We start from the raw sequence: 24,008 nt of genomic DNA on the forward strand, positions 1-24,008 counted from the left end.
AGTTTCCTGGGGAGGCCCACAGAGACCACCAGGCTAAGGGCTCAGGCTGGGTCCGGGCCACCTGGCTTCAGATGCTGCTAACTCATTGCTTTCACTTCATTCACACTCACCTGCTTACCCCGACCCCACTCCATCCTGCCCAAGGTGCAGTGCTGGGCGGAAACCCAACTCCTCAAGCCCTCAGAAGCCTCTTTGAAATACCCACTTTTTGGCCATGTTCGGTGGCTCACATCTGTAATCCCAGCACTTTGGGAGGTCTAGGCGGGTTGATCACTTAAGGTCAGGAATTTGAGACTAGCCCGGCCAACATGGTGAAACCCCGTCTCTACCAAAAATACAAAAGTTAGTTGGGCCTGGTGTCGGGTGCCTGTAATCCCATCTATTCTGGAGTCTGAGGCAGGAGAATTGCATGAACCCAGGAGGTAGAGGTTGCAGTGAGCTGAGATAGCGCCACTGCACTCCAGCCTGGGCAACAGAGTGAGACTCCCATCTCAAGAAAAAGAAAAAAAAAAAAAAGAAGATCCACTTTTCTCTTTCCCTCCCAGGCTGCTGTGTGGGTCCAGGCCACCACCAGTCCATGCCTACAGGCAGTAAAGCCTGACAGGTTTCCCTCCTCCCCACCCTTAGCCTGGTCCACTTTAAACTATTGCTCATGTGGCAGCAACCACAGCATCCTCCTAAAATCCAGCCATGTCAGCCTCCTCACACCTTGGGCTCAGGAAGAGGCCCTTGTCTTTTTTTTTTTTTTTTTTTTTTTCTTCAGATAGAGGCTTACTCTGTCTCCCAGACTGGAGTGCAATGGCACAATCTCAGCTCACTGCAACCTCTGCCTCCCGGATTCAAGTGATTCTCCTGCCTCAGCCTCCCGAGTAGCTGGGATTATAGGCACCTGCCACCTCATCTAGCTAAGTTTTGTATTTTTTAGTAGAGACAGGGTTTTGCCGTGTTGGCCAGGCTGGTCTCGAACTCCTTACCTCAAGTGATCTACCTTCCTCGGCCTCCCAAAGTACTGGGATTTCAGGTGTGAGCCATTGTGCCTGGCCGAGGCCCTTGTCTTTGTCATGGCCCTTCCACAGGGCCCCCTGCAGCCAGGTCCTTGCCCTGCCTTGACAACCTTAACCTCGAGTATACCCCTGCTTTCTCCCAATGACAGGGCCTACATAAAGTTCATGCCCACTGGATATACAGACTTTCAAGATCTATATAAAAACCACGTCTATTTCTCTTTAATTTGTTAATTTTATTAGACTGGGTGTGGTGACTGAGGCCTGTAATCCCAGCACTTTGGAAGGCCAGGGTGGGTGGATCACCTGAGATCAGGAGTTTGAGACCAACCTGGCCAACATGGTGAGAACCTGTCTCTAGTAAAAATACAAAATTAGCCAGGTGTGGTGATGGCACCTGTAATCCCAACTACTTGGGAGGCTGAGTCAGGAGAATCACTTGAACCTGGGAGGCGGAGGTTGCAGTGAGCCGAGATCGCACCATTGCAGTCCAGCCTAGGTGACGAGAATGAAACTCTGTCTCAAAAAAAAAAAAAAAAAAAAATTTATTACTCATTCAAATGTCAAATTATGTATTTCTCAAGATACACCAATTTAGAACATTTTTTTTCACTCATTTTGCAAAAATAAACCACGTTTTAAATCTACATCACTGGTGTCAGAGTTTGGTCACTCCTGGAGCCCCCTTGGGGTCAGCTGACCCCACTCTCCTGGGGCTGCTGTCTGCTCTGCCAGCCTCTGAGCAGCACCTGTAGGATTTCATGTACAGCACTAGCACTAAAATTTCATTCCAAGCCACAAGTGCCCCCGGCACAACGTTAAGCTCTGGTTTATCCCAACATCCAACACTGGAAAGTGTGAGGTCTCGGGAATGACCCCTAAGGAAGAATGACGAGATCTTGTTTGCCATTTTTCCCCACACGGAGGACCTCCATGAATTCCCTCTCACCATGATTGAGGTTGCTCAGATGCTGAGTGCGCCTTCCCTAAACAGTACTTAGCAGCTCCAAGGAATTGTTAACAATGCCACCCTAAGGGGATGCACTCAATTCAGAAGGATAATTCTGGGGGAAAAAAATCTGACCTTATATTCAGACCTGTAGGGTTTTTAGGGGCATTTTGGGAATCCAGGGTGTCTGTCCTGTAGCCTCTTGCCTGCCCACCCTCCCCTCCCTGTCCTGCCCTGGGCTGGCTGTAGGCCCTGGCCGCTTACGCAGCACTCATTCTGACCTGCTGTGAGCCCTGTTTCCTAGGGGTTCTAGTCACCCTCAGAGGGAGCACCCCATTGTGCTGAGGCAGCAGCCCAAGCTCTCCAGCAGAGGAGCAGCGTCAGGTTCTCTTCCAGGCCTGCTTGTTTCCCCTGGAGGCATCCCTTTCCCTGCCTCCACCCACTCCCCCATCGTCTGGGCTGCACCTCCTGTCCTCTTGGGGCATCGGGCAGGTGGCTTCCCTCTCCTGGTGAGTACCATCTTCACTCCAGGCTTGGCAGGTCCCTGCGTCTGATCAGAGCTCAGGCTCAGCCTGACCTCTCTCCTCACCCACCGGACCTGAGGCTGGACCAGTTTCTACCTGTAGCCTCCCTCCTTCTCCACTCCCTTCTGCAGGACACCTGGATGGATGTGGCTGGGGACCTGGCTCTAGGGAGGAACTTTTTTTTTTTTTTGAGATGGAGTCTTGCTCTGTCACCCAGGCTGGAGTTGCAGTGGCACAATCCCGGCTCACTGCAACCTCCGCCTCCCGGGTTCAAGCAGTTCTCCTGCCTCAGCTTCCCAAGTAGCTGGGATTACACATGTGCACCACCATGCCCAGTTAATTTTTGTTTAGTAGAGATGGGGGTTTCACTGTGTTGGCCAGGAAGGTCTTGATCTCTTGACCTTGTGACCCGTCCACCTTGGACTCCCAAAGTGCTGGGATTACAGGCCTTGAGCTGCTGCGCCCAGCCTAGGGAGGGGCTTCTGGGAGCCCCAGCCTAGAGGAGACAAGAGTGGCCTCTGTGAATCCTGCTCCGCCATTTAGTGTCCCCTGTGACCTTAACCTCGCTAAGCCTCAGTTTCCTCATCTGACAAATGGAGCAAACCCCAGGCCCCTACTTCAGGTGACTGTCCCAGCTGTCAGGTTACAGAGCCATTCACTCCCAGGCTGGCCAACCTCCCCTGGGCCCCATCCCAGCACCTACCCTTGGGGTTTCACACAGGCCTTCCTCACAGGCTTGTGTCCCTGCGGGAGACTCCTCTCTCTGCAAACAGTGCGCTTGGTTTTACCAGGATGTCCTGCCTCAGCCACAGACGGGGTTGTGGGCAGGGATGTGGTTCTGCTCTGGTGGCTTCCCCTGCCGCCCCTGAAGGTGTCTGTCCGGCAGCGTCTGGGTCTGGGGTGAGCTAAGCCTGCTGCTCTACTCCTACTCTTGCTGGGCTCAGTGGGTAGAAGCAGGATGACACCCTGGACCCCTGGGTATCAGCCACACTGCCTAGCCCACCAGACCTGGGCCTGCTCAGCCCCACAGTCCTGAGAGAGTTGCCCCTACCCACAACCGATGGGACTTGGGAAGGCCCAAGACAGAAGTAGGCTAGGCGGGAAGTTGTTGGTGAAGGACGCAGCCCTGGCTCTGGCACAGTTCTGGGCCCAGTGCCAGATCACAGCTGGCCCTTGGCTCACAGACCAAAACCCTCAGGCCCACTGGCTGCTGGGATACCAGCTCCCAGACCCAGGGAAAGCCGAAGAGGGCAAGGCCAGGCACTGCCACCACCTTGCCTGCCTCTCAGCTGAAACACCTCTTCACCAACACAGTTCCCCTTTATTGATAACCTTGAGTGTTAATATCATACAGCAGGGCAGGGACAGGAACCAAGTTGAAGGGAACCAGAGGTGGCTCACTAGCCACGTTATCCACAGAAGTACAGCTGCCATGGAGATGAAACCTCACGCCCTGGCCCCTTGGCCCCAGACAATCCTGTCTCCAGGTCCTGGGAGCTTGGGAAGCAGGGTACAGATGCTGGCCTGGCCATGAAGATGGCAGGGAGTGGCCACCTCTGGCAAGACAAAGAGCTTGTGCCACTCTCCTGCTCTGGAGGGCTGGTTCCCTTCCCCAGAGAAGGCACAGGCGGATGACTCGCCAGGGGCCCAGGCCTAATGTGCAGCCTCTGTACTCAGCTCCAGATCAGGCCCTGGCAGGTGCAGGGATGACCCACGGAAGGCACTTGGTTGGGGCCCCCTGGAGGATGCTGTCTGTGACTTACTCAGTAGATCTGGGGGGACCAGGGAAGAGGGAACCAAGGAGCAGAGCCCTGGTGGCTGGCCCATCCCAATGTGAGCTTGGCTACGGCACCGGCAGGCCTGAGTCCTGGGGCTCAGAGCTTGGCCCGGGGGTGGCCCTGCAGCAGGGCACGCATGTCCAGGAGCGCCTTCTCCAGGTAATGTGCCAGGCGGGCGGCGTTGGTCTCTGCGCAGCTGTTGTAGGCCGACAGGGAGAAGTTGATGTGGGCCTCCATGGGGTTATAGCAGACACCGTAGCCGTCTGGGACCACGGGCCCAAAGAACATGACACAGTCTGTCTTGGCAGGGACCTGGGGATGGCAGGACCAAAGCTCTCATCTCCCCTACCTTGATGCCCCCAGTACTTCCCAGGATGCCTGTGCTTCTGCCAAGATGGTAGGCCCCTTGGGGGCAGGGACTGTGGTCTGTCCCCTGCTGTATCCCAGCAACCAGCACAGGCTGGCATAGATCAAATGTTCCTTTATTCCTGGCCAGTGAGTCAGAAAAGCTAATTCTCCCGCAAGGAGCAATGACCCCGTCTCAGCCTGCATGGACTGCAGAGAGGCCCCTGCCCCCAGGTCCTCCTCTGGAACTCAGCTGTGTTGGCACTGGGCCTGGGGGGCCTCTGTGGGCCACATCACCCCCAAGATCCAACTGCCAGGAGGTTCTCTACCTCCCACCCCATGGGCACCTGCGGCCGTGGCCCACCTGGCTGGTAGAGAGGTGGAAGTGCATGGCGATGGCATAGGAGGTGTCCATGAAGATGTCGGGCATGCTCACCAGGTCCTCGATGGCCTGCAGCTTCAGGCCCAGCAGGTGCCGATCAAAGGCCTCCCCTCGGATGGCCTGTTGTGGTGGGAGAGCCATCAGGAGCAGGGGCTGTGGACCCCCGGGGTACCCCTGCCCTCTTCAGCCTGTGGCAGTGCCACCCTTCCCAGGCACTGGTCACTCAGAACCACGAGACTGAAGTGTCCAGGCCAGACAGCCTTCCTTTCACAGATGAGGAAACCAAGGCTCAGGGAGGGGTGAGGATTTGCCCAGGGACGCAGGACAATGCAGGGTTGCAGAGCAGAGTCCTGGCGCCAGGTGGCCTAGCTCCATCCTGGCTGCGGGGCCTGGTAGGTTGCTTAGGTTCTGGAACCATAATGTCTTCATCTGTAAAGAGGGGTGCGTCCTACCCTCACCTCGCAGGGTGGTGGTAAGCTCTAAATGGAAGTCTGCATGTAGTACGGTCAGAGCCTGGACACACAGGTGCTCAGAGACAGAGCCAGGACCCACACCCAGAAAGCCCCCTCCCTGACTGCAGCCTAAGCTGCTGGAGGGCAGGAAGCTCCCTGTCTGCTGGACCACGTATACCCAGGGAAAGAGTGTGACCCAACATCCAAGGGCCAGGCCAACCCTGGAACCTAGGACCAGGGTGGTTACTGGGCCCAGGCTAGGTTTTTCCAAATTTAAAAACGGGATATTTGGCCAGGTGCAGTGGCTCACGCCTGTAATCCCAGCATTTTGGGAGGCTGAGGCAGGTGGGTTGCAAGGTCAGGAGTTTGAGGCCAGATTGGCCAACATAGTGAAACCCTGTCTCTACTAAAAATACAAAAAAAAAAAAAAAAAAATTAGCTGGGCCAGTGGCGGACGCCTGTAATCCCAGCTACTAGGGAGGCTGAGGCAGGAGAATCACTTGAACCCAGGAGGCGGGGTTGCAGTGAGCTGAGATTGCACCACTGCACTCCAGCTTGGGCAACAGAGTGAGACTCCATCTCAAAAAAAAAAAAAAAAAAAAAAAAAAAAAAATATATATATATATATATATATATATATATATGGCTATTCAGCCTGGCTCCAGGTACTCCCAGGTTCAGGGAGGTGTGGGCCTAGCAAGGGGTTGGCAGCCATTGGCTGCAGGGATGGATAGTCAGAGGGACAGACAGGTGGCTGACACTAAGGGACAGTGAGTAGGTAGAGGCGGGCTCACTCACTCGGTCGGTGTAGCCTCGGTGGGCCTGCACGGCCTTCCGCAGCAGCTCCACCTTCTGGTGCTCCTAGAGGGGTGAAGGTCAGAGGGAGCTGAAGCACCGTCCCTTCCCTGCTTCTCACCCACCTCAGTAGCCCACTTCTCAACCAGTACTAGATTCTGAACTCTTTAAGAGCAAGTACTAGGGCTGTGCACAGTGGCTCACGCCTGCAATCCCAGCACTTTGGGAGGCTGAGGCGGGCGGATTACTTGAGGTCAGGAGTTTGAGACCAGACTGGCCAGCATGGTGAAACCTCGTTTCTACTAAAAATACAAAAAATTAGCTGTGCATGGTAGCAGGAGCCTGTGGTGGCAGGAGCCAGCTACTTGGGAGGCTGAGGCAGGAGAACTGCTTGAGATTGCAATGAGTCAAGATCACACCACTGCACTCCAGCCTGGGCCACAGGGTGAGACTCTATAAAAAAAAAAAAAAAAGAAAAAAAAAGAGCGAGTATTGGAACTGCCAACTCCTTGGTCCTCAGCCAGGGCCTGACATAGGGCAGTTGCTTACTGCCAATGCAAAAACAAGTGAACAAATGAATGACTCCCTTTTCCTCTTTGGCCACCAGGAAGCTCAGAGCTAAATTCATGGCTCCAGCTTCTGTTAGATTCCCCATGCCCACCACGGGGCTGGAATCGTGTAGGTGCTGAATCAATGTGTGTTGACGGAATGAGCAGGAGGGAGGCAGCTCAGGCCCAGCTCACCCGCCCTCGCCCCAGACCTCTCACCGTCACGCTGGAGTCATCCATGGCCTTGACAAAGGCCAGTGAGTCCACGGAAGCCGAGCGGATGGTGTCGGTGCGGCCCAGGTGAAACATGCGCAGGGAGGCGCTTTCGTACGTGGCACATGCCTGCCCGTAGATCCTGGTGGGAAATGGGGCTGAGCACACCCCTTGGAGGCAGCCACCCCCGCCCCTGCCCCCAGGTCTCCTCCCTCCTCCATGGGTAGGCTGCAGAGGTGCACCTGTAGTAAGCCAGCTGCAAGGCCATCTGGATGAAGGCGTCTGGGCTCAGCTTCTCCGACTTGGGGAAGTCCTTTCCAAAGTGGTGGAACACCATCATGGTGATGTCCAGGTCCTGGATCATGCTGAGGGTGTGGGAGGAGCAGGTGAGGAGCAGGCCCTGGCAGCCCCTGCCAACCCCATGGAGGGTCTCGGTGCCAGCACAGCTGGCACAGGAGCCTCTCAGGAGCAAGGTCCTGGCCTCAACCACCCAGCATGGAGATGTTAGGGGCAGGCTAAGGTTAGCAAAGGGTTGGCAGCTCACTTACATGCTGAGGTTCTGCTTGGCCTTCTCGATGTCACTCTTGATCTCGGGAGTGATGTTGAACCGCAGCTTCTTGGGCATGGGCAGGGGCACCATGGGAGACCGCACAAGCTCAGGTTTCTTCCTGCACAGTACATGGGGCCTCAGTCTCATGCTGGCGCCTCTAGAGCCTAGGTCCATCCTGAGACCATGGTGGGGAGGATGGATCCCTGAAGCTAGAGGACGCCAGCTCAGGGAGGTGTGAGTTTGTTCTTAAAACCACCTTCACTTCAGCTTTCTTTGTTTCAAAGATGGAGTCTGCTGCCCATGCTGGAGTGCAGTGGCCTGATCTCAGCCCACTGCTGTGGTTAACCCTCCATCTGGGCATCGAGGAAGGAGAGCTAAGCAGATTCCCGGCACAACTAGTGCCTGAAGAATATCTCAGTTTACAGTGTTACTACTCAGCTATTTCCTTTTATATAATCCTTTATATAGTCATATATGAGTTTATAGAATGAGTGCCTGAAGAATATCTTACCACTCAGTTATTTCCATATATATATATACATATATAAAATTATACCTTAGTTCATAGTCAGAGGAATGCCTAGAGCAGACACGGTGCAGAGCATGATTTAAGGGAAAAACAACTATATCAGGACAAGAATCCATGACCCAGGCGGCAGTGTTCAGTATCATCGAGATACCCGCTGTATGGCAGGCTTGGAACAAGAGCCACTCCTCCTGGATAAAGGAGTTGTAGGACCTTGCCTCCAGTTCTTGTGGAAGGCTGCCCTCAGACTGGCAATCCCGAGAGTGTCCAAGGGCTTAAAACCCCTCTGGTATAATCGTGCCTTGGTGACTGAATTTATCAGCTCTTGTTACTGTGCTGGCTCAAAAGCATCCTCCTACAGAACTCACTGGAAGTTGCCAGCAGGTGGCGGTAGACCCTGTCAGCTCTGTCACTGCTGTGACTCAAAAGCATTTTTCTATAAATATTCTTAGAAGTAGCGTGCCCATAGATAAGAGATATTGCACACTGCACCCTCTTCACTGAGCACGGCCCACCTCCATACCTCAGTGACCTAATGGGGGTGGACCCCACACTGTGCATGGCCCACCTCCTTGCCTCAGTGCCCTAATAAGGGTGGACCCTTTGCTGTGCACTACCCACCTCCTAGCCTAGGTGACCTAATGGGGGGAGACCCCTTGTTTATTGCTCACGACCCTATCACTAACCTTAAAGATGACTTCATTCACTACCCTTCCCCCTAACCTATACCTAATAAATACAGACGCTTCTGGACATTCAGGGCCTTGCCCGTCTCCGTTTATAGGTGGCGTGGCCCCCCGAGCCCAGCTGTGCTTTCTTTGTACTTCTGTGTCCTGTCCCTTTATTTCTCGAATCCTGCACCTCAGCACAGTGAAAGGGGACACCCCATGACCCTGTAGGGCTGTGGCCTTCCACACTGCAACCTTTGCCTCCCCAGTTCAAGTGATTCTCCTGCCTCATCCTCCCAAGTAGCTGGGATTATAGGTGCCCGCCATCACGCTCAACTAATTTTTTTTTTTTTTGAGACAGAGTCTTGCTGTATTACCCAGGCTGGAGTGCAATGGTGCGATCTCAGCTCACTGCAACCTCCACCTTCCAGATTCAAGTGATTCTTATGCCTTAAGCCTCCTGAGTAGCTGGGATTACAGGCAAGGCACCTGCCACCATGCCTGGCTAATTTTTTTTTTGAGATGGAGTCTCACTCTGTTGCCCAGGCTAGAGTGCCATGGTGTGATCTTGGGTCACTGCAACCTCCACCTCCTGGGTTCAAGAGAGTCTCCCACCTCAGCCTCCTGAAGAGCTGGAATTACAGGCACCCAGCGTCATGCCCGGCTAATTTTTATATTTCTGTAGAGATGGAGTTTCACCATGTTGACCAGGCTGGTGACCTGTCTGCCTCAGCTTCCCAAAGTGCTGGAATTACAGGCATGAGCCACTGCACCTGGCCTAATTTTTTTTTTTTTTTTTGTGACGGAGTCTTGCTCTGTTGCCCAGGCTGGAGTGCAGTGGCGCAGTCTCTGCTCAATGCAACCTCCGCCTCCTGGGTTCAAGTGATTCTCCTGCCTCAGCCTCCCCAGTAGCTGGGATTATAGGCATGCACCACCATACCCGGGTACGTTTTTTTTTTTTTTTCCTTTTTTGTATTTTCAGTACAGATGGAGTTTCACCTTGTTGGCCAGGTTGATCCTCCTGCCTCGGCCTCTCAAAGTGTCAGGATTACAGGCGTGAGCCACCATGGTCAACTGGCTTCCTTGGAAGAAACAAATTCCCAGGCACAAAGGAGAGTGATACTCCCCTATAAACTGGTCTATCACCTGTGTGTCATCTGTCACTAGGAGCTGGGGAACTAGGCGAGAAATGTGACTGCACTCACGTGAACTCAATGACATGGTCCAAGAGGGTGACAATAGGGGGCCCCTCTGCTGCGGCGTGCTCGTAAACCAGCCCACAGGAGCCATCTTCTGCCACGATGAACTGCAGAAGGGAGGGGAGACCCCAGTCAGCCCCAGGGCCCTGGGGGATAGGACCCGATCCAACCACTCTTCAGTGGAGTCTTATGGCAAGCGCCTCTCTGAAGCCATCTCAAGGTGCTATGCTGCTGACACTCACGGGGTGCCCTGGTGTGCTAAGTGCATTCCACGCTCAGCGTGCCTGACTGACTCCTTCACACTACTCTACTGGCGAGGCTGACCACCACCCCATTTTACAGGTGCGGAGAGAGATTGCCCTGCCAGGACTGCACTTCCTGACCCCGGATCCCAGGTTCTCTGTGAAGCGCTGAGGGGGTGCGCTGGGGGTGACAGCAGTTTCCAGGCCAGCAGCAGGACTGGTGATGACAGGCTGGCTGCCTGGTAATTACGGTGGCGTCCAGCCTGCTGGCTTCCTGCCTGCTTTACAAGCTGGGAGGTAGAGACATAGGGCCAGGGAGCAGCAGGAAGTTCCAAGGCTGAGGAGGCCCTGTTCAGGTGTGCATGAGTGGGTGAAGCCCCGAGGGTCCGACCTGTAGCGTCTTGTCGAACCAGCGGTTTCCGCTGTTAAGCTTGCTGCCGCCCCCGTGCAGCATCTGGCCTGCCACGTGGCTGCGGTACATGTCATCCGAGACCCTGGGCACAGGCTTATCCAAGCACACGGTAAAGATGCTCTTCTGGATGGAACGCACGGAATCCCTGTTCACCTTGTCTGCAGGTGGCATGGGGGTGGGGGTGGGCGCAAAATGGGGTGAGTCTCAGGATATGGGAGAGATGGACCAGCCTCTCTGCAGTGTCCTGCCCTGGGCTCTTCTGACCCATTTGTACCACTCCGGGATGAGCAGATCCCCACCTTGCGGCCTTCCAGGGCTTTCACTGGGTGCAGGGTGTGGGTTCAGAGCTTCAAACTCAACAGGGCCCTGCAGCCCACAGCACTCCTCAAGGGAGGGCCCAACACCTGGCACACTTTACATTCAGGAAACGGAAGCCCAGGGTTGCACGGGAGCTGGTGTGGCAGCCAGGAACCCTACACAGGTGGTCTGACTCTGGGGCCAGTGCCTGAGCAAGGCATGCTCTGGAGGGCTGCAGGTGCTCGGGGGCACAGGGTACGGGGAGGCAGGTGGGTTCCTCAGCCAGAGGACATGAACTCTAATCCTAACTTGCTATTTAGCGAAGAGAAACTACCCTAACCAAATGGAGCTGAGGTGTCCTCATCTATGACGTGAGGGTCCACATCGCCTGCTCCACATTGAGAGGATGCAGAGAGAAACATGGCTGTCCAGGGCTGGGCGGGGCCTGGTGTGCTGGGGGAAGAGGCCTGGGTGTGCAGCCCCAGCAAGGCCCCCAGGAGGCACCTTTGATGAGGGTGTTGTACGCCTTGGCCCAGGAGTTGCGGTGGTTGGAGGTGAGGATGCCCACGGGCTCCTTGTTGGTCTGCAGGGATGAGTTCCAGATCTTCTCCAGCTGTGTGAAGATCTGATCTGCTGTGAGGGGTGTCCCGTCGCTGTGGTACACATCCAGCTCAAAAAACTGTTGGGGCACAGGCAGGTGGAGAGGAAGGGGCTGAGTGGGGACCTCAGGCTGGGAGCAGCCACCTCCCCACACCTGCCTCCTCCTGGCCCTAGCCTTGGAGGGGATAGTCAGGCCAAAGGTGAGAGTGGGAAGAGGTCCTTGGATTGCCCTTCTGGGCTGGGCAGGCCCACGGCCCCTCCTGGCTTCCCTGGGCCCCCAGTGGAGAAGCCAGGGGATGCCAGTTCCTAGGGCACATGAGCATGCGTGCTGGGGGACCTCAGTGGGGAAGCTGACGTCGGCCGTCCTGCTGTACTCCTGTGGCAGGGCAGGGCTTGCAGCTGTGGGCAGGGGCTACCCACCTGGTAGTTGTGCACCACGGTGATGTGTGTGGGAGGCTTCTTGGTCTTGCTGAAGTTGCTGACTGTGTCCTGCTTGGGGCCCGGCACTCGGCAAGAGGACAGGATCTGATAGTACTGGTTCATGCACAGTGGCTTCCCCCCCAGGTACTCCACTGGCAGGGTCTCGCTGCAGGGGCAGAGGGGCAGTGAGGATGGGCGCCACTGGGCAAGTGGATGGGGAGGAGGGCAGGGTAGACAGGGACCTGCTAGGTACTGCTGGGGGCTCACACAGCGTTCCTGCTCCCCCTCCCAGCGTGAGCAGGGCGCCTCAGGGCTGGGCTTTGGGCAGGAGGCTCGCTTTCTGCTCCGGATGGGCCCTGCTCAGAAGTCACCTAAAAACTCCCTCTGTTCTCCTTTCTGGGCTTCCGTTTGTCACAGGGGAGATGAGGCAGCAAATAAAACTCTGGGGTCCTCTCTGGTGGGGGTGGGACAGGGTCACCCACCAAGAGGAGACCCCAGTAGCTAGAGGAGATGACAGTCCCCAGGGCTGCTGTATCTCCCAACCCCCAGCTGAGGCTGGGCTAACAGGAAGTGAAAGTGACTGAGCTTTGGGCCTGCCCAGTGCCCAGGCTGGCATGCCAGGCCAGGGCTGGGGTCAGAGGTGGCTGTGGTAATTACGCAGTCCTGGGCAGGTATGGGGCTAGGGAGGGGCGGGGCTGCTCACTTGTCAATCATGGCCTTGAAATCCAACACACCCTCAATGAGTTTGGCAGCAAATCTGAAAAGATTGGTTAGAGATTAAAAGCTGTGTGGACACCCTGAGGGAGGCCCTGGGCCAGGGACACCTGCTTGGGGAGGGAGAGGAAAGCCTGGGAGCACAAGGGAGGGGCCTGGGAGTCCCGGCTTGCCAGTCTGTGCTGGCTTCTTCATAATCTCTAGAGGGAGCACGATTAGGAGGGCTCGGGGAGGTGCTGGTGGCCCAGGGCCTGGTGGGACTTGGGTGCTAGTCCCCAGCAACTGGACTGTGGCTGGGTTAGGGTTAGTAGGTTGGGTCTGCCCACAAAGGGCCTGAGCTCCTGGAGTCTGGAGAGGGTGTCATCTGTTCTGAAGTGTCAATTCTGGAGGAACCCAGGCCCCTGGGGTAGTGTGAATGGAGAGCAGCGGCTCTGGTGTTCCCTCCACAAAGTCCCTTACCCCTTGCTGGGCCTCTGCGTTCCCCAGGCCGCCTTCCTCCCGGGACTGTCTGGCCCATGGCAACCACCCTCAATGCTTGGGGCTCCCCCTGCATCCCGCCATGGGGACCACTGGCTGGAGTTCCTGGGCCTGAACCCTGGCCCTTCCCAGGGTACCCTGGTCCCTTTAAGAGAAGCAGGTGGCAGCAGCCACTGGCTGGTCCTTGGGCAGGAGATCCCTGTCACTGGTATTTTTATCTCTGGTAGTACTGGAATAGTGGCTGGGGCAGGTGACCTAGCCGAACGTGGAAAAGAGGACTGTGTACAGAGGTCACCCCCGTGGCTAGCTGAGGAGAGTGGGAAGGAGGGGTTCAGTGCTAAAACTAGGATGGGGGAGAAGCCTCGGGTACAGAGCGGGACAGCGCCTCCATGAAGATTTGTGGTTTCAAATCTTCAGAGCTGGAGAGATCCTGCAGCTCCCTTCCCTGCTCTGAAACTCAGTTTCCACATTTATAAAATAGGGAAGATGCTCCCTACATCATAAGGCTGTTTGTGGGGCAGAAAGATAAACAGGGTTGGGGTCCCTGCAAGCCCCTGGGGGAAGTAGACTCGAGGGCCCCAGCTGCGTCCCGGCCCCCCAGGCCCAGCCACTCACCGGAGCTGACCCTGCAGGTCCACGAAGTCCTGCTTGGGCAGCATCACGCCTGGGCTGGAGTAGATGACCACAGGCTGGCGGTACTGGAGGTAGGCAGTCTTGAGCCACCACTCAGACAGCTGGGAGAAAAGCCCGAGCCTGTCAGGAGGGGTGTGTGGACCCTGGTGCCCCCTCCTCCCCAGGGCCAGGGGACCTGGCTGGCCTTCATTCCCTCTGCCCCTCTGTGGAGATTCTCAAAGTAGTCACTTAGATCCAAAACCCACCCTTCCTGCCCTACACTTTAAACCCACCAGCCCCTTCCCTTTAGCCCAAGTGATCAGTATTAGCCAGATCAATCAGACGCCGCTGCTAAGAAAGGACATGAAATAAAGATTGGGAAGAAACCTGGGGCGTGGGGAGGGGCAGCAAGGTGAAGGAATTCTCATCTTACACATTTCTCTGTCAATGACTGTCATGTGTTAAATTACAATGTTACAGTGTATGCCTGCGCGGACAGAAAGGGAAAAAGGAAAAGGTCTACAAAGACAAAGTCAAACGAGTGAGGTTTTTTTGACAGGGTTTCACTTTGTCACCCAGGCTAAAGTGCCGTGGTGCTCTCTCAGCTCATTGCAACCTCTGCCTCCTGGGTTCAAGTGATTTTCCTGCCTCAGACTCCTGAGCAGCTGGGACTACAGGTGTGCGCCAACACACCCGGCTAATTTTTGTATTTTTTGGTAGAGACGGGGTTTCACCAGGGTTTTAAGACCATGCTGGTCGGGCTGGCCTCGAACTCCTGACTTGAAGTGATCTGGCTGCCTCAGCTTCCCAAAGTGCTGGAATTACAGGCATGAGCCAATTATCCCCAGCCCAATAAATGAGTTTTTGACCATCCCCAGTGGAGAATTGTCCAAGGAGGCATGAGACCAGGTATCAGGGGAGCCTGAGGTACTGGTCTTGCTCTGTGGCCTTGGCTAGTGCATACCTACTTTGATCTCAAGGTCAGGGCAATCTTGAGGGGACGCTCCCTGCAATGATGAATCTTACTCTAGTGACAAGATGTGGGTGACACATCTCACTCTCTGCCCTGACGGTCCATCCTCTGTCTGGGGGGTGGGGGTTTCTGGGCACCAGCCAGGGATGTGGGATTAAAGGCTCCATGTCTGGGGCTGCGCACAGTCCCCCGTGACTGTCACCCTGTGTCCTGTGTGGTGACTGCAACACCCACTCTCCCCATACATGGCCAGTACAACTTTCTCTGGCTCTCCACCCCCAGAGACCTGGGCCCACCCTGGGCCCCCTACCCTCATGGCAAACAGCAGCAGTATGCACCTCTTCACCATATGCACTCCCCTGCAGTGCTGGGCCACTAGCCCTTGGCAAGGGGTGACGGGGAGTGACTTGTCCTAGGTTGTATGACAGGTGACTGGCAGCCCCTAAAGGCTGGGCCCCTGAGTCAGCCAGACCTTCCTGTGTGGCGGAGGGCTTCCTTGAGAGCTGCTGTGTGGATCTGGGCTTTTGGGCCACCTCTCTGGGCCTTAATTTTTCTCATCTGTAGATCAGGGAATGGCAGACGGGAGCTCCCTTCCGTTGGGGAAACAGCTGGGGGCCTGTACTCCACTAGGGATCCCAGAGCCTCTGGCCAGAGCTTGGGAGACCAGGGGAGACCCTGCAGGTATGGGGACTCCCCCAGTGAGAATCTGCCAGGTGGTGGCAGAAACCCTTCAGTGGCCCTGTGAATGGGGGGGGGGGTGCCCCCACCCCTTTAGCCAGGAACTTCTGTTTGAAGGAGTCCCAGGCTAAATGAAGCTGGAAAATCACTAGCCCCCAGACTCTCTAAGGACCTTTCAGGGGAAAGCATCCTGATTCTGGAATCCAAGGTCCTGACCCGCCAAGTCTCAGCTAATGCCGACAACTCCCACCTCACGTGTGCAGCCCCCCAGCCTCTGCCAAGCCCCAGGGCTAGAGCCCCACCTCCCCACCCATGGCACCTCCTACACCACAGTGCTTCCCAGGGCCGGCCTGCTCTGGCTCTCCCATAGCCAACTTCTCCCTCAGACGACCCCAACTTGGCAAAGTCCACCCTCCTCCCCACCTCACTGGCAAGTGCTGTTGGCACTGCCTCCAAAGCAGTCCTGGACTTAACAACTCTCCCATCCAGTGCCAGGCTAAGGCTGCCACAGCTCCCTAGGGGTGATGATACTATCTTCCCCTCACCTCTGACTCCCACTCTGCCTCCCTGCCAGCAGCCGGGCCACCTTTATAATCTGTGTGTTGAAGTATGAGACATCCCCTGCCGGAGGCTGTCCCACTGAGCACAAGGGCATCTTCCTCCTACCTGGCTGTACCTGCCCTTGTACCCCACTCCTGCCACTGTCCTGGAACATGCCAGGTGGTGGTCTCTGCCCGTGCTGTCCCCCTCTGTCTGTTTCAGACCCTTGGGCCCAACATCCCCTCCTCCTTGCCTTTCCTGACATGCAGCATAGCGAGGCTGCGGTCCCCAGCCCTCCTCTTCATCACCCCTTTCACTTCTGCAGAACTTCACTGCCTGAAACCACCTCATCCACAACCTGTATCCTGTTCAGCCCCTTTCTCTCCTCCCTACTTGAATCTCAGCTCCAAGGGGCTGGTGACTGTACCCTTCTTGCTCACCCAGCGCCCTGCCAAGTACCAGGCACAGAGTATGTGCTCACGAAACTGTGGGCAGCAAATGAACGGCCATGCCAGAGCAGTGGGCACTGGAGAACTGCAGGCATGCAGCCAGCAGCAGGTCACGGTGAGGGCACCCTCACTCACCCAGTTTTCTGTCTTCCTGGCCCGGCGCTCCAGCCCCTTCTGCAGGCGCTCTCCTACACCTCCTGAGGCCTGGAACTCGTCCACCAGCTGCTTGGTGTGGGCCCACTCCTCCTCACTCACAATGGGCTGCAGCGCCTTCAGGTAGTGGTCCAGGGACTGCTGGAGAGGGGGCACGGGCAGCCGAGGCAGCGCATCCTGGTGAGCCTTGAAGCGGCCGGAAGCCTTCATCAAGGAGGAGGGCTTCAGGAAGCCCAGAGGCCTCACCTGCAGGCAGCAGAACATCCTGCTCATTCCCTCTCTGGCTCTGGAGACCTGGCAGTCCCGAAGCTACAGTCCTAGGCACTTATGTGCCCATCTCTGGGGGCAGAGACGGCCTCTTGGGTGGGGCTGGCCCTGGCCTCCCAGCCCTAGAGCTATAGGTGTCTCCGCCTCTGTGGGGCCCCGAGATGCAGGTAGGGATGGAGGAGGGTGTGGTGTGGTCATGGTTCTTGGCAAGGCTCAGGGGAACCAAGTCAGGATGAACGGCACCTTTGGGGTGGCAGAGATAAGGGAGACTGCCCACCTGATGGGTTGCACAGGCTCCTCCTCTCTCACCCTGGAAGAGGAGCTAGCTAGCAGAGTGGTGACTGTTCCTCTTGAATGTCCCCACCTCCTTTTCTCCCACCATTTCCAGGTGGAGAAATAGAAGGGAAGAAGAATCACAGAGAGCCAGACTATGGCAGCACCTTCGGGGGAGGGGCCTCGGGCTTCCTCCTGCCTCTGAGATGGGGCAAGGGTGGGGCGAGGGCTGTGCTGTGGTGAGAGAGCCCAGTGGCCTGGATGGAGGGTGAGAGGCGCCAGAGAGAGAGAGAAAGTCCAGGAGAGCCTGGAGTGGGCGGAAAGAGACACAGGAGGGCCCGAGGCTGCTCTCGCAGTGGGCAGGCGGCAGCTGCTGGAGCTCCGTTCCATACCTTCTCTCTCTGCTGCCCGTCCTCCTCCATGGCAGGACTGAGGTTCTGGGCCCTGTCTGTCCGCCTTGGCTGGATCTCTAAACCTAACTGTGCTATACCAAGTGGGCGAGCAGAACTTAGCAAGAGGCAGCCACTTGCCTGGGCTGGAAAGAGAAAAGAACCAAGATTCAGGGGGAGGCAGGTGGCAGTGGCGATGGCCGTGGTGGCATCGGGTGTTGTGGCAGTGGCGGGGAAGCTCCTGGACTTCAGAAGCTGCTTCACCCTCCTGAGCTCCCAGAAGTAGAGGAATGGGGAGCAGGTGAGAGGGCTGGCAGGGGGCACTCCAGTGGAAGGGAACCTGGAAAGCTCTTTCCTTTCTTCTCCGCTTGGGCTCAGCGCCAGGGAGGCAGGCCAAGAGGTAATTTAAAAAAATCCACCTGTCAGAATCTGCGAAGATCTTTTTGATGAGAGAAAACCTGGCTGGAGGGCAGAGACTGCCTGGCTGCTGAGGTTACACCACCGCCCTGGGGTTGGTCCTGAAATTAGGGTTGGTGCAGGGGAGCAGACACCGGGAAAGGGCCGTCAGTGGAAGGGACAGCCAGGAGCCCTGCCTATTTCTGGTTTCTCTCCAGGACTCCTGGGACCCATCTGAGCCATCCCTCTACCATCACTCGTGTTTTCCTGAGCCGTGGCTCATTCAGTGAGGGTTCAAGAGTAGAGGACTTTTGGTGTGAAAAATAAACGAAACGATGCTGACTTTGGGATCAGGCTCGATTTGAATGAGCCGGTCTAGGGGACTCTGGCCAAGTTCCTCCTTGGCTCAGTTTCCCTGGCAGGAAAGTGACCAGGCCAGTCGGGTGGTCCCAGAGGATGACCAACAGGCTGTCTATGGGATGCGATGCAGCTTGCGAGACAGTGACAAGGGTGTGGTGGACGCTCAGGGCGTCCTAACACCTAGAAGAGCCTCTAAGCCTGAGCCTGGATGCACCCTCTGCCCTCTGGCCCCGGAGTGTATGTTTGAGACGGAGTGAGACATACCCTTGGATAAGAGACGAAAGAAACTCAAATCATGATAGCATCTGCGATGCCCCCTGGGAAGGACTGAGGAATAGATACAGCCAGGCTGGGGAAGGGGCCTGGAAGAGAGGGAGGCCATGGTGCTGCCACCTGCCTGCCTCCTGCCAGTTCTGAGGCTTTTCTGAGCAGCCTGGCTTGATGCCTCCGCGTGTTTTTCTGGCCACACAGTTCCCCAGGGACCATCTGATAAACCAAAGGAGCCTGACCGACTCCTTTGGCCTGAGCATGCGACCGGTGTGTGAGTCGGAGAATAACGGCGAGAGTGAGCCAGGACCTGGACGCTCCTGGCCTCTCTCCCCGACCGGCCTGTCTCTGGGTCTCAGGGTGGGGTGCCGACTGAAGCCGGGTTCCCCTCGTCTTTTCCGGGTCATTGGAATGGAGCGCTCCAGGACGTGGGTTCAATCCTGCTCCTGACCTTGCGCCCCGGTCTCCTGCTCCGCCCCACCTGGGACGCCTACCTGATCCCATCCCACCTCACCAGCTGGAGGGCTCCCCTCCCCGGCGGGCGCAACCACACGGCCCGGCCCGAGCCCTCAGGCCCGGGCTCTGCCGCACTCACCGCGGTCCTGGCGGCGAAGGCTAACATCTTCGCTGCCCGCCCGCGGACACGCAGTCCGCTCCGCCCCACACGCCGGGCGAAGTCCGCGCCGCCGCCGCCGCCGCCGCGTTTGGGGTCAGGGGGTCCTCGCTAGAGCCTTCGGGCCAAGGTCGCCGAGTTACCTACACCAGCCGGTAGAGGCGGCCCCGCGCCCACCCTCGGGCCGGGCGGGCTGAGGACAGGCGCCCGGGGAGGAGGACTCGCGGGGCGCGGCCCGGGCCAGCAGCTGGCCCCAGGCCCGTAGCGGGGCCCAGAGGGCTGGCTCAGGGTCGGGGGCGGGGCCTCGGCGGGGCGGGGAAGGAGGGGCGGGGCTTCGCCCGGTAGCGGGCCCCAGGAGGCTGGCTGCGGGCCGGGGGCGGGGCCACGACGGGGGCGGGGCCAGAGGGGCGGGTCAGCGGGTCAGCCGTTGGGAGTCCCCGCGAGGCGTTGGGACCCGGGGAGGAGCAAAGCAGAGGTCACCGTCCAGCTGTCTCCATCCCGCCCCATATGTCTTCTAAGCTGTTGGAGGTGGTGGTGTGCACTCTCCAACTCCGTCTGGTGTCCTTGATCGTAACTGTCAGAGTGGCAGGAAAACAGTCATGTTGATCGGGGAATGTCCTCTACCATTCCTCGGGTTAGGGTCAGTACCACCCACAAAGATGACAGGTGGAGACTGCCCCGCAAAAACATGGCTGCGCACCACCCAAACTTCACGCCCCGCACAATCATGGCGGCCACGGCGCCAGCCGTTTTGACTGCCGTTGGTGAGCCGGGCGTGTGGCAGCCGTTGGCGCGCATGCGCCCCGCGGGCCCCGCACTGACATGGCGGTCGCCCGGGTCCGCGCGTCGGCCGCGCGTCGGCCGTTAATAGGCATGCTCCCTGAGCGCCCCGCACCGACATGGCGGCCGTCTTCGCTGGGGTGACTTTAACTCTCGGTTTTCGGTTATAGCCCGCCGGCGCTCACTTGTTTTCAGGAAGCTCGAAGCGTTTGGTGGAGCCGGGGAGAGGAAGGGTGGGTGCAGCGGTGAAAGGCGACAGGGGACTGCAGGCATCTCGGCTGGCTCCTGGCCGGAGCAAGATGGCTGAGGGCGAGCGGCAGCCGCCGCCAGGTGAGGCCGGTGGGGCCGGGCCGGGGTGGGGTAGGATGGGGGCGGTGCCAGGTGTGGGGGGCTCAGGAGGGCGAGAGGAGGAAGTGGAGGGGCAAAAGCTGGGCGGCCCCGAGGAGGAACAGAGTTGAATGGCCTTAGGGGAGAGGTGGGTGGTGGGGCGCCGCTGGGGCGGGAACCTGGGGCTGCAAGGGCGTGGTGATTGGGGCGCAGCTTTGGGTTTTGGGGGAGCCCGGGATGCCCGAGTGCCCGGTGGGTAGCGCCGGAAGGGGTCCTTTTGCATCTCTGGGCAGCGCGTGCTTGAGTAAGCTGTTGACCTGGCGGGGAAGTTGCCAGGGAAGGAGGCGACAGCGATTCCGGAGGCTGCCGTTGTTACTAGGCGCCCCGTCCCCGTGTTCAGCCCCCGCGTCCTGCTCACCCCGCATCCACCTACCTTCTGGTTTCAGTGCCTGAGAATTTATTGAGGGAAACTGCCCGTGGTGTCTAAACCCCTAATTTTAAAAGGCTCCTTGGGAAGGAGGTTAGTCTTTCTGGCATCTCCTCCTGTAACTTTTGTTTACACTGAACCCTCTTTTTAGTTCATCTCAAATAACTGAGATGGAGGTGCTGCGGGGACCCCTTTTCTGGAGAAGGAGAAGGCCGTTTGCCAACCTACCTTGAACTAAGGACTGGCCGTAGATAACTTTGACATTCCCGGCAGAGGGGTAAATAGGTTGGCTCACCAAACACAGCTAATGTTTTGAAAGCATTTGATATTCCTGGTATCCTGTCTCCAATTTTGTGGTCCCTGGGAAGGTCTTGGGAGGGAGAAACTTTGAAAATTGGAAAAGGCATCCCCTCCATACCCCGCAAAAGAGATGAACAAAGAGCTGGGCTCCGTTTCTTAGGACATTGAAAAGCAGACATTTATTTTGTACAAAACCTCTGTGTGTGTGTGCCCTTAGAACGGGGCGTCCAGTCTTGTGCCTTCCCTAAGCCACATTGGAAGAAGAATTGTCTTGGGTCACACTAACAATAGCTGATGAGCAAAAAAACAAAAATAAAAAAAACTCATAATGTTTTAAGAAAGTTTACAAATTTGTGTCCAGCTGCTTTCAAAGCTGTCCTGGGCTGAGGGTTGGACAAGCTTGTCTTATAAGTTCTGGTAAGGGGGCCGGGCGCGGTGGCTCACACCTGTAATCCCAGCACTTTGGGAGGTGGAGGTGGGCAGATCACGAGGTCAAGAGATAGAGACCATCCTGGCCAACATGGTGAAACCCTGTCTTTAGGAAAAATACAAAAATTAGCTGGGCATGGTGGCATGTGCCTGTAGTTTCAGCTGGGGGCCTGGGGGCTGCGGCAGGAGAACTGTTTGAACCCGGGAGGCAGAGGTTGCAGTGAGCCAAGATTGCATCACTGTACTCCAGCCTGGTGACAGAACAAGACTCAGTCTCAAAAAAAAAGTTCTGGTAATGACTCTGAGCACAGTGGCTCACACCTGTAATCAAAGCAATTTGGGAGGCTGAGGAGGACGGCTCACTTGATGAGATCAGGAGTTGGAGACCAGCCTGGCCAACATAATGAAACGCTGTCTCTACTCAAAATACAAAAATTAGCCGGGCGTGGTGGCACGTGCTTGTAATCCCAGCTACTCAAGAGGCTAAGGCAGGAGAATCACTTGAACCTGGGAGGCAGAGGTTGCAGTGAGCCAAGACTGTGCCACTGCCCTCCAGCCTGGGCGACAGAGCGAGACTCCGTCTCAAATCAAAGTTCTGGTAATGACATCAAGAGATAGGAGATATAGGCCGGGCGCGGTGGCTCAAGCCTGTAATCCCAGCACTTTGGGAGGCCGAGGCGGGTGGATCACGAGGTCGAGAGATCGAGACCATCCTGATCAACATGGGGAAACCCCGTCTCTACTAAAAACACAAAAAATTAGCTGGGCATGGTGGCTCGTGCCTGTAATCCCAGCTACTCAGGAGGCTGAGGCAGGAGAATTGCCTGAACCCAGGAGGCGGAGGTTGCTGTGAGCCGAGATCGCGCCACTGCACTCCAGCCTGGGTAACAAGAGCGAAACTCCGTCTCAAAAAAAAAAAAAAATGAAAAAAGAGAGATAGGAGATATAAGGCAACCACAGTTATCAGTGAGATGAATGTGTCTCTGAAGATGAATGGGGTTGGGGAGTAGGGGGAGAGAGAACCTGTGCCCCGAAAGAGAGGAAGGCTCAGGGAGGTTATCCATGGCTGGAAAGATCCAGGTCCCTGGACATGGTCCTCCTCCTCTTCTTCTTGTTTCTTTTTTCTCCTGCTCCCTTTTTTTTTTGAGATGGAATCTCATTCTGTCACCCAGGCTGGCTCATTGCAACCTCCGCCTCCGGAGTTCATGCGATTCTCATACCTCAGCCTCCTGAGTTGCTGAGTTTACAGTGCCTGCCACCGTGCTGGGCTAATTTTTTGTGTTTTTAGTAGAGACAGGATTTTGCCATGTTGGCCAGGCTGGTCTTAAACTCCTGGCCTCAAGCGTTTCGCCCACCCAGCCTCCCAAAATGTTGGGATTACAGGCGTGAGCCACTGCACGTGGCCAAGAAGTTCCCCTTAACTCAATGCAGTGATGAAAACTGGATTTTGGAGTCACAGGGATCTGGCTCTGCCTGGCAGGTCATAGCCTCTGTATCAGTTACCTCTCTTTTTTTTAAAATTTCTTTTTTTTTCCCCAAGAAAAAAGCCTCAGTTATTTATTTCTTTTCTTTCTTTTTTTTTTTTTTTTTTGAGACAGAGTTTTGCTCTTGTTACCCAGGCTGGAGTGCAATGGCGCGATCGGCTCACCGCAACCTCCGCCTCCCGGGTTCAAGCAATTCTCCTGCCTCAGTCTCCTGAGTAGCTGGGATTACAGGCACATGCCACCGTGCCCAGCTAATTTTTTGTATTTTTAGTAGAGACGGGGTTTCACCATGTTGACCAGGATGGTCTTGATCTCTTGACCTCGTGATCCACCCGTCTCAGCCTCCCAAAGTGCTGGGATTACAGGCTTGAGCCACTGCGCCCGGCCCTCTCAGTTATTTCTTAAAATGAGGCTAGTATGCTCTCTTGATAGAGTTGTAGTATGTGTTCTATAAGAAGATGTGCAAAGCATAGGACATAGTAGGCAATAAGTAAATGCTGATTGCTTTTATCTTTTTCAAAGTTTCAAAATTGTGCAGGTTGGACATGTAGACCAGTATCAAATGGCTGATGATAACACTGTATGTTAGAGTCTTTGTTGGGGGCTTAGGAAGGAACATTTCTAAAATTCTGGATGTTACTTTTATACTGTGAGGTTGTTGGGAATCCACTGTCTCTTGGAACCTTTGTCAGAGACATAATCTGAGGCTGGAGAGACTGTGGGCGTGACCTCTTTTATCACAGCCCTGTCTTTGAAGGCTTGTTTCTTCGATTTGGGATTGTGTGTTACGGCAACTTGTGTGTTTCATCAGTAATTTGTTATAGTGCTTCCCGGTAAGGTAGCCTTTTCCCAAACATGGACTGGCCTGAAGGCTTTCTTGCTGTGAAATATCCTTGTGAAATAATGTCAGGAGGGCTGTCTCTCTTTTTTTTTTTTTTTTTGAGACAGAGTCTTACTCTGTCACCCAGGCTGGAGTGCAGTAGCATAATCTTGGCTCACTGCAGCCTCCAAGGAGGGCTCTCCCTTTGCAGGGAACGGTTATCTCACACTTACAAAAGGGCTGTAGGTTCCCAAAGATCATTTGCAAGTTGATTATATGGAATGTGGGACACATTTTCCCATAAAAGCAATGTGGTTGGGTTACTAGTCTGACCTACAAAGCTTTTTATTTGGCATCTTACTTGAAGTGCCAATTT

General features: G+C 56.0%; 2 protein-coding genes across 2 annotated transcripts in view; one reads left to right on the forward strand and one right to left on the reverse strand.

The window, feature by feature from the left end:
• Positions 1-3,778: 3,778 nt before the first annotated feature.
• On the reverse strand, positions 3,779-19,362 carry CRAT (carnitine O-acetyltransferase). The gene is made up of 14 exons (XM_003940016.4): positions 19,048-19,362; positions 16,483-16,746; positions 13,711-13,829; positions 12,608-12,661; positions 11,905-12,070; positions 11,389-11,563; positions 10,567-10,745; positions 9,940-10,040; positions 7,539-7,658; positions 7,233-7,355; positions 6,997-7,132; positions 6,233-6,295; positions 4,965-5,102; positions 3,779-4,567 (listed from the first exon to the last, which is right to left on the reverse strand). Exons 1-14 carry the CDS (start codon positions 19,072-19,074, stop codon positions 4,352-4,354), a joined length of 1,881 nt encoding a protein of 626 aa, XP_003940065.3. The 5' UTR covers positions 19,075-19,362; the 3' UTR covers positions 3,779-4,351.
• A 508-nt stretch (positions 19,363-19,870) lies between these two features.
• The window catches only part of PTPA (protein phosphatase 2 phosphatase activator), a 40,393-nt gene continuing 36,255 nt past the window's right edge, over positions 19,871-24,008 (forward strand). Inside the window, exon 1 of the mRNA XM_010350743.3 lies at positions 19,871-20,175. Coding sequence (XP_010349045.1) covers positions 20,145-20,175 — 31 coding nt within the window. The 5' untranslated portion in view covers positions 19,871-20,144. The remainder of the gene's footprint in view (positions 20,176-24,008) is intronic.

This window comes from Saimiri boliviensis, chromosome 2, assembly GCF_048565385.1.
Source record: "Saimiri boliviensis isolate mSaiBol1 chromosome 2, mSaiBol1.pri, whole genome shotgun sequence".
NCBI lineage: Eukaryota > Metazoa > Chordata > Mammalia > Primates > Cebidae > Saimiri > Saimiri boliviensis.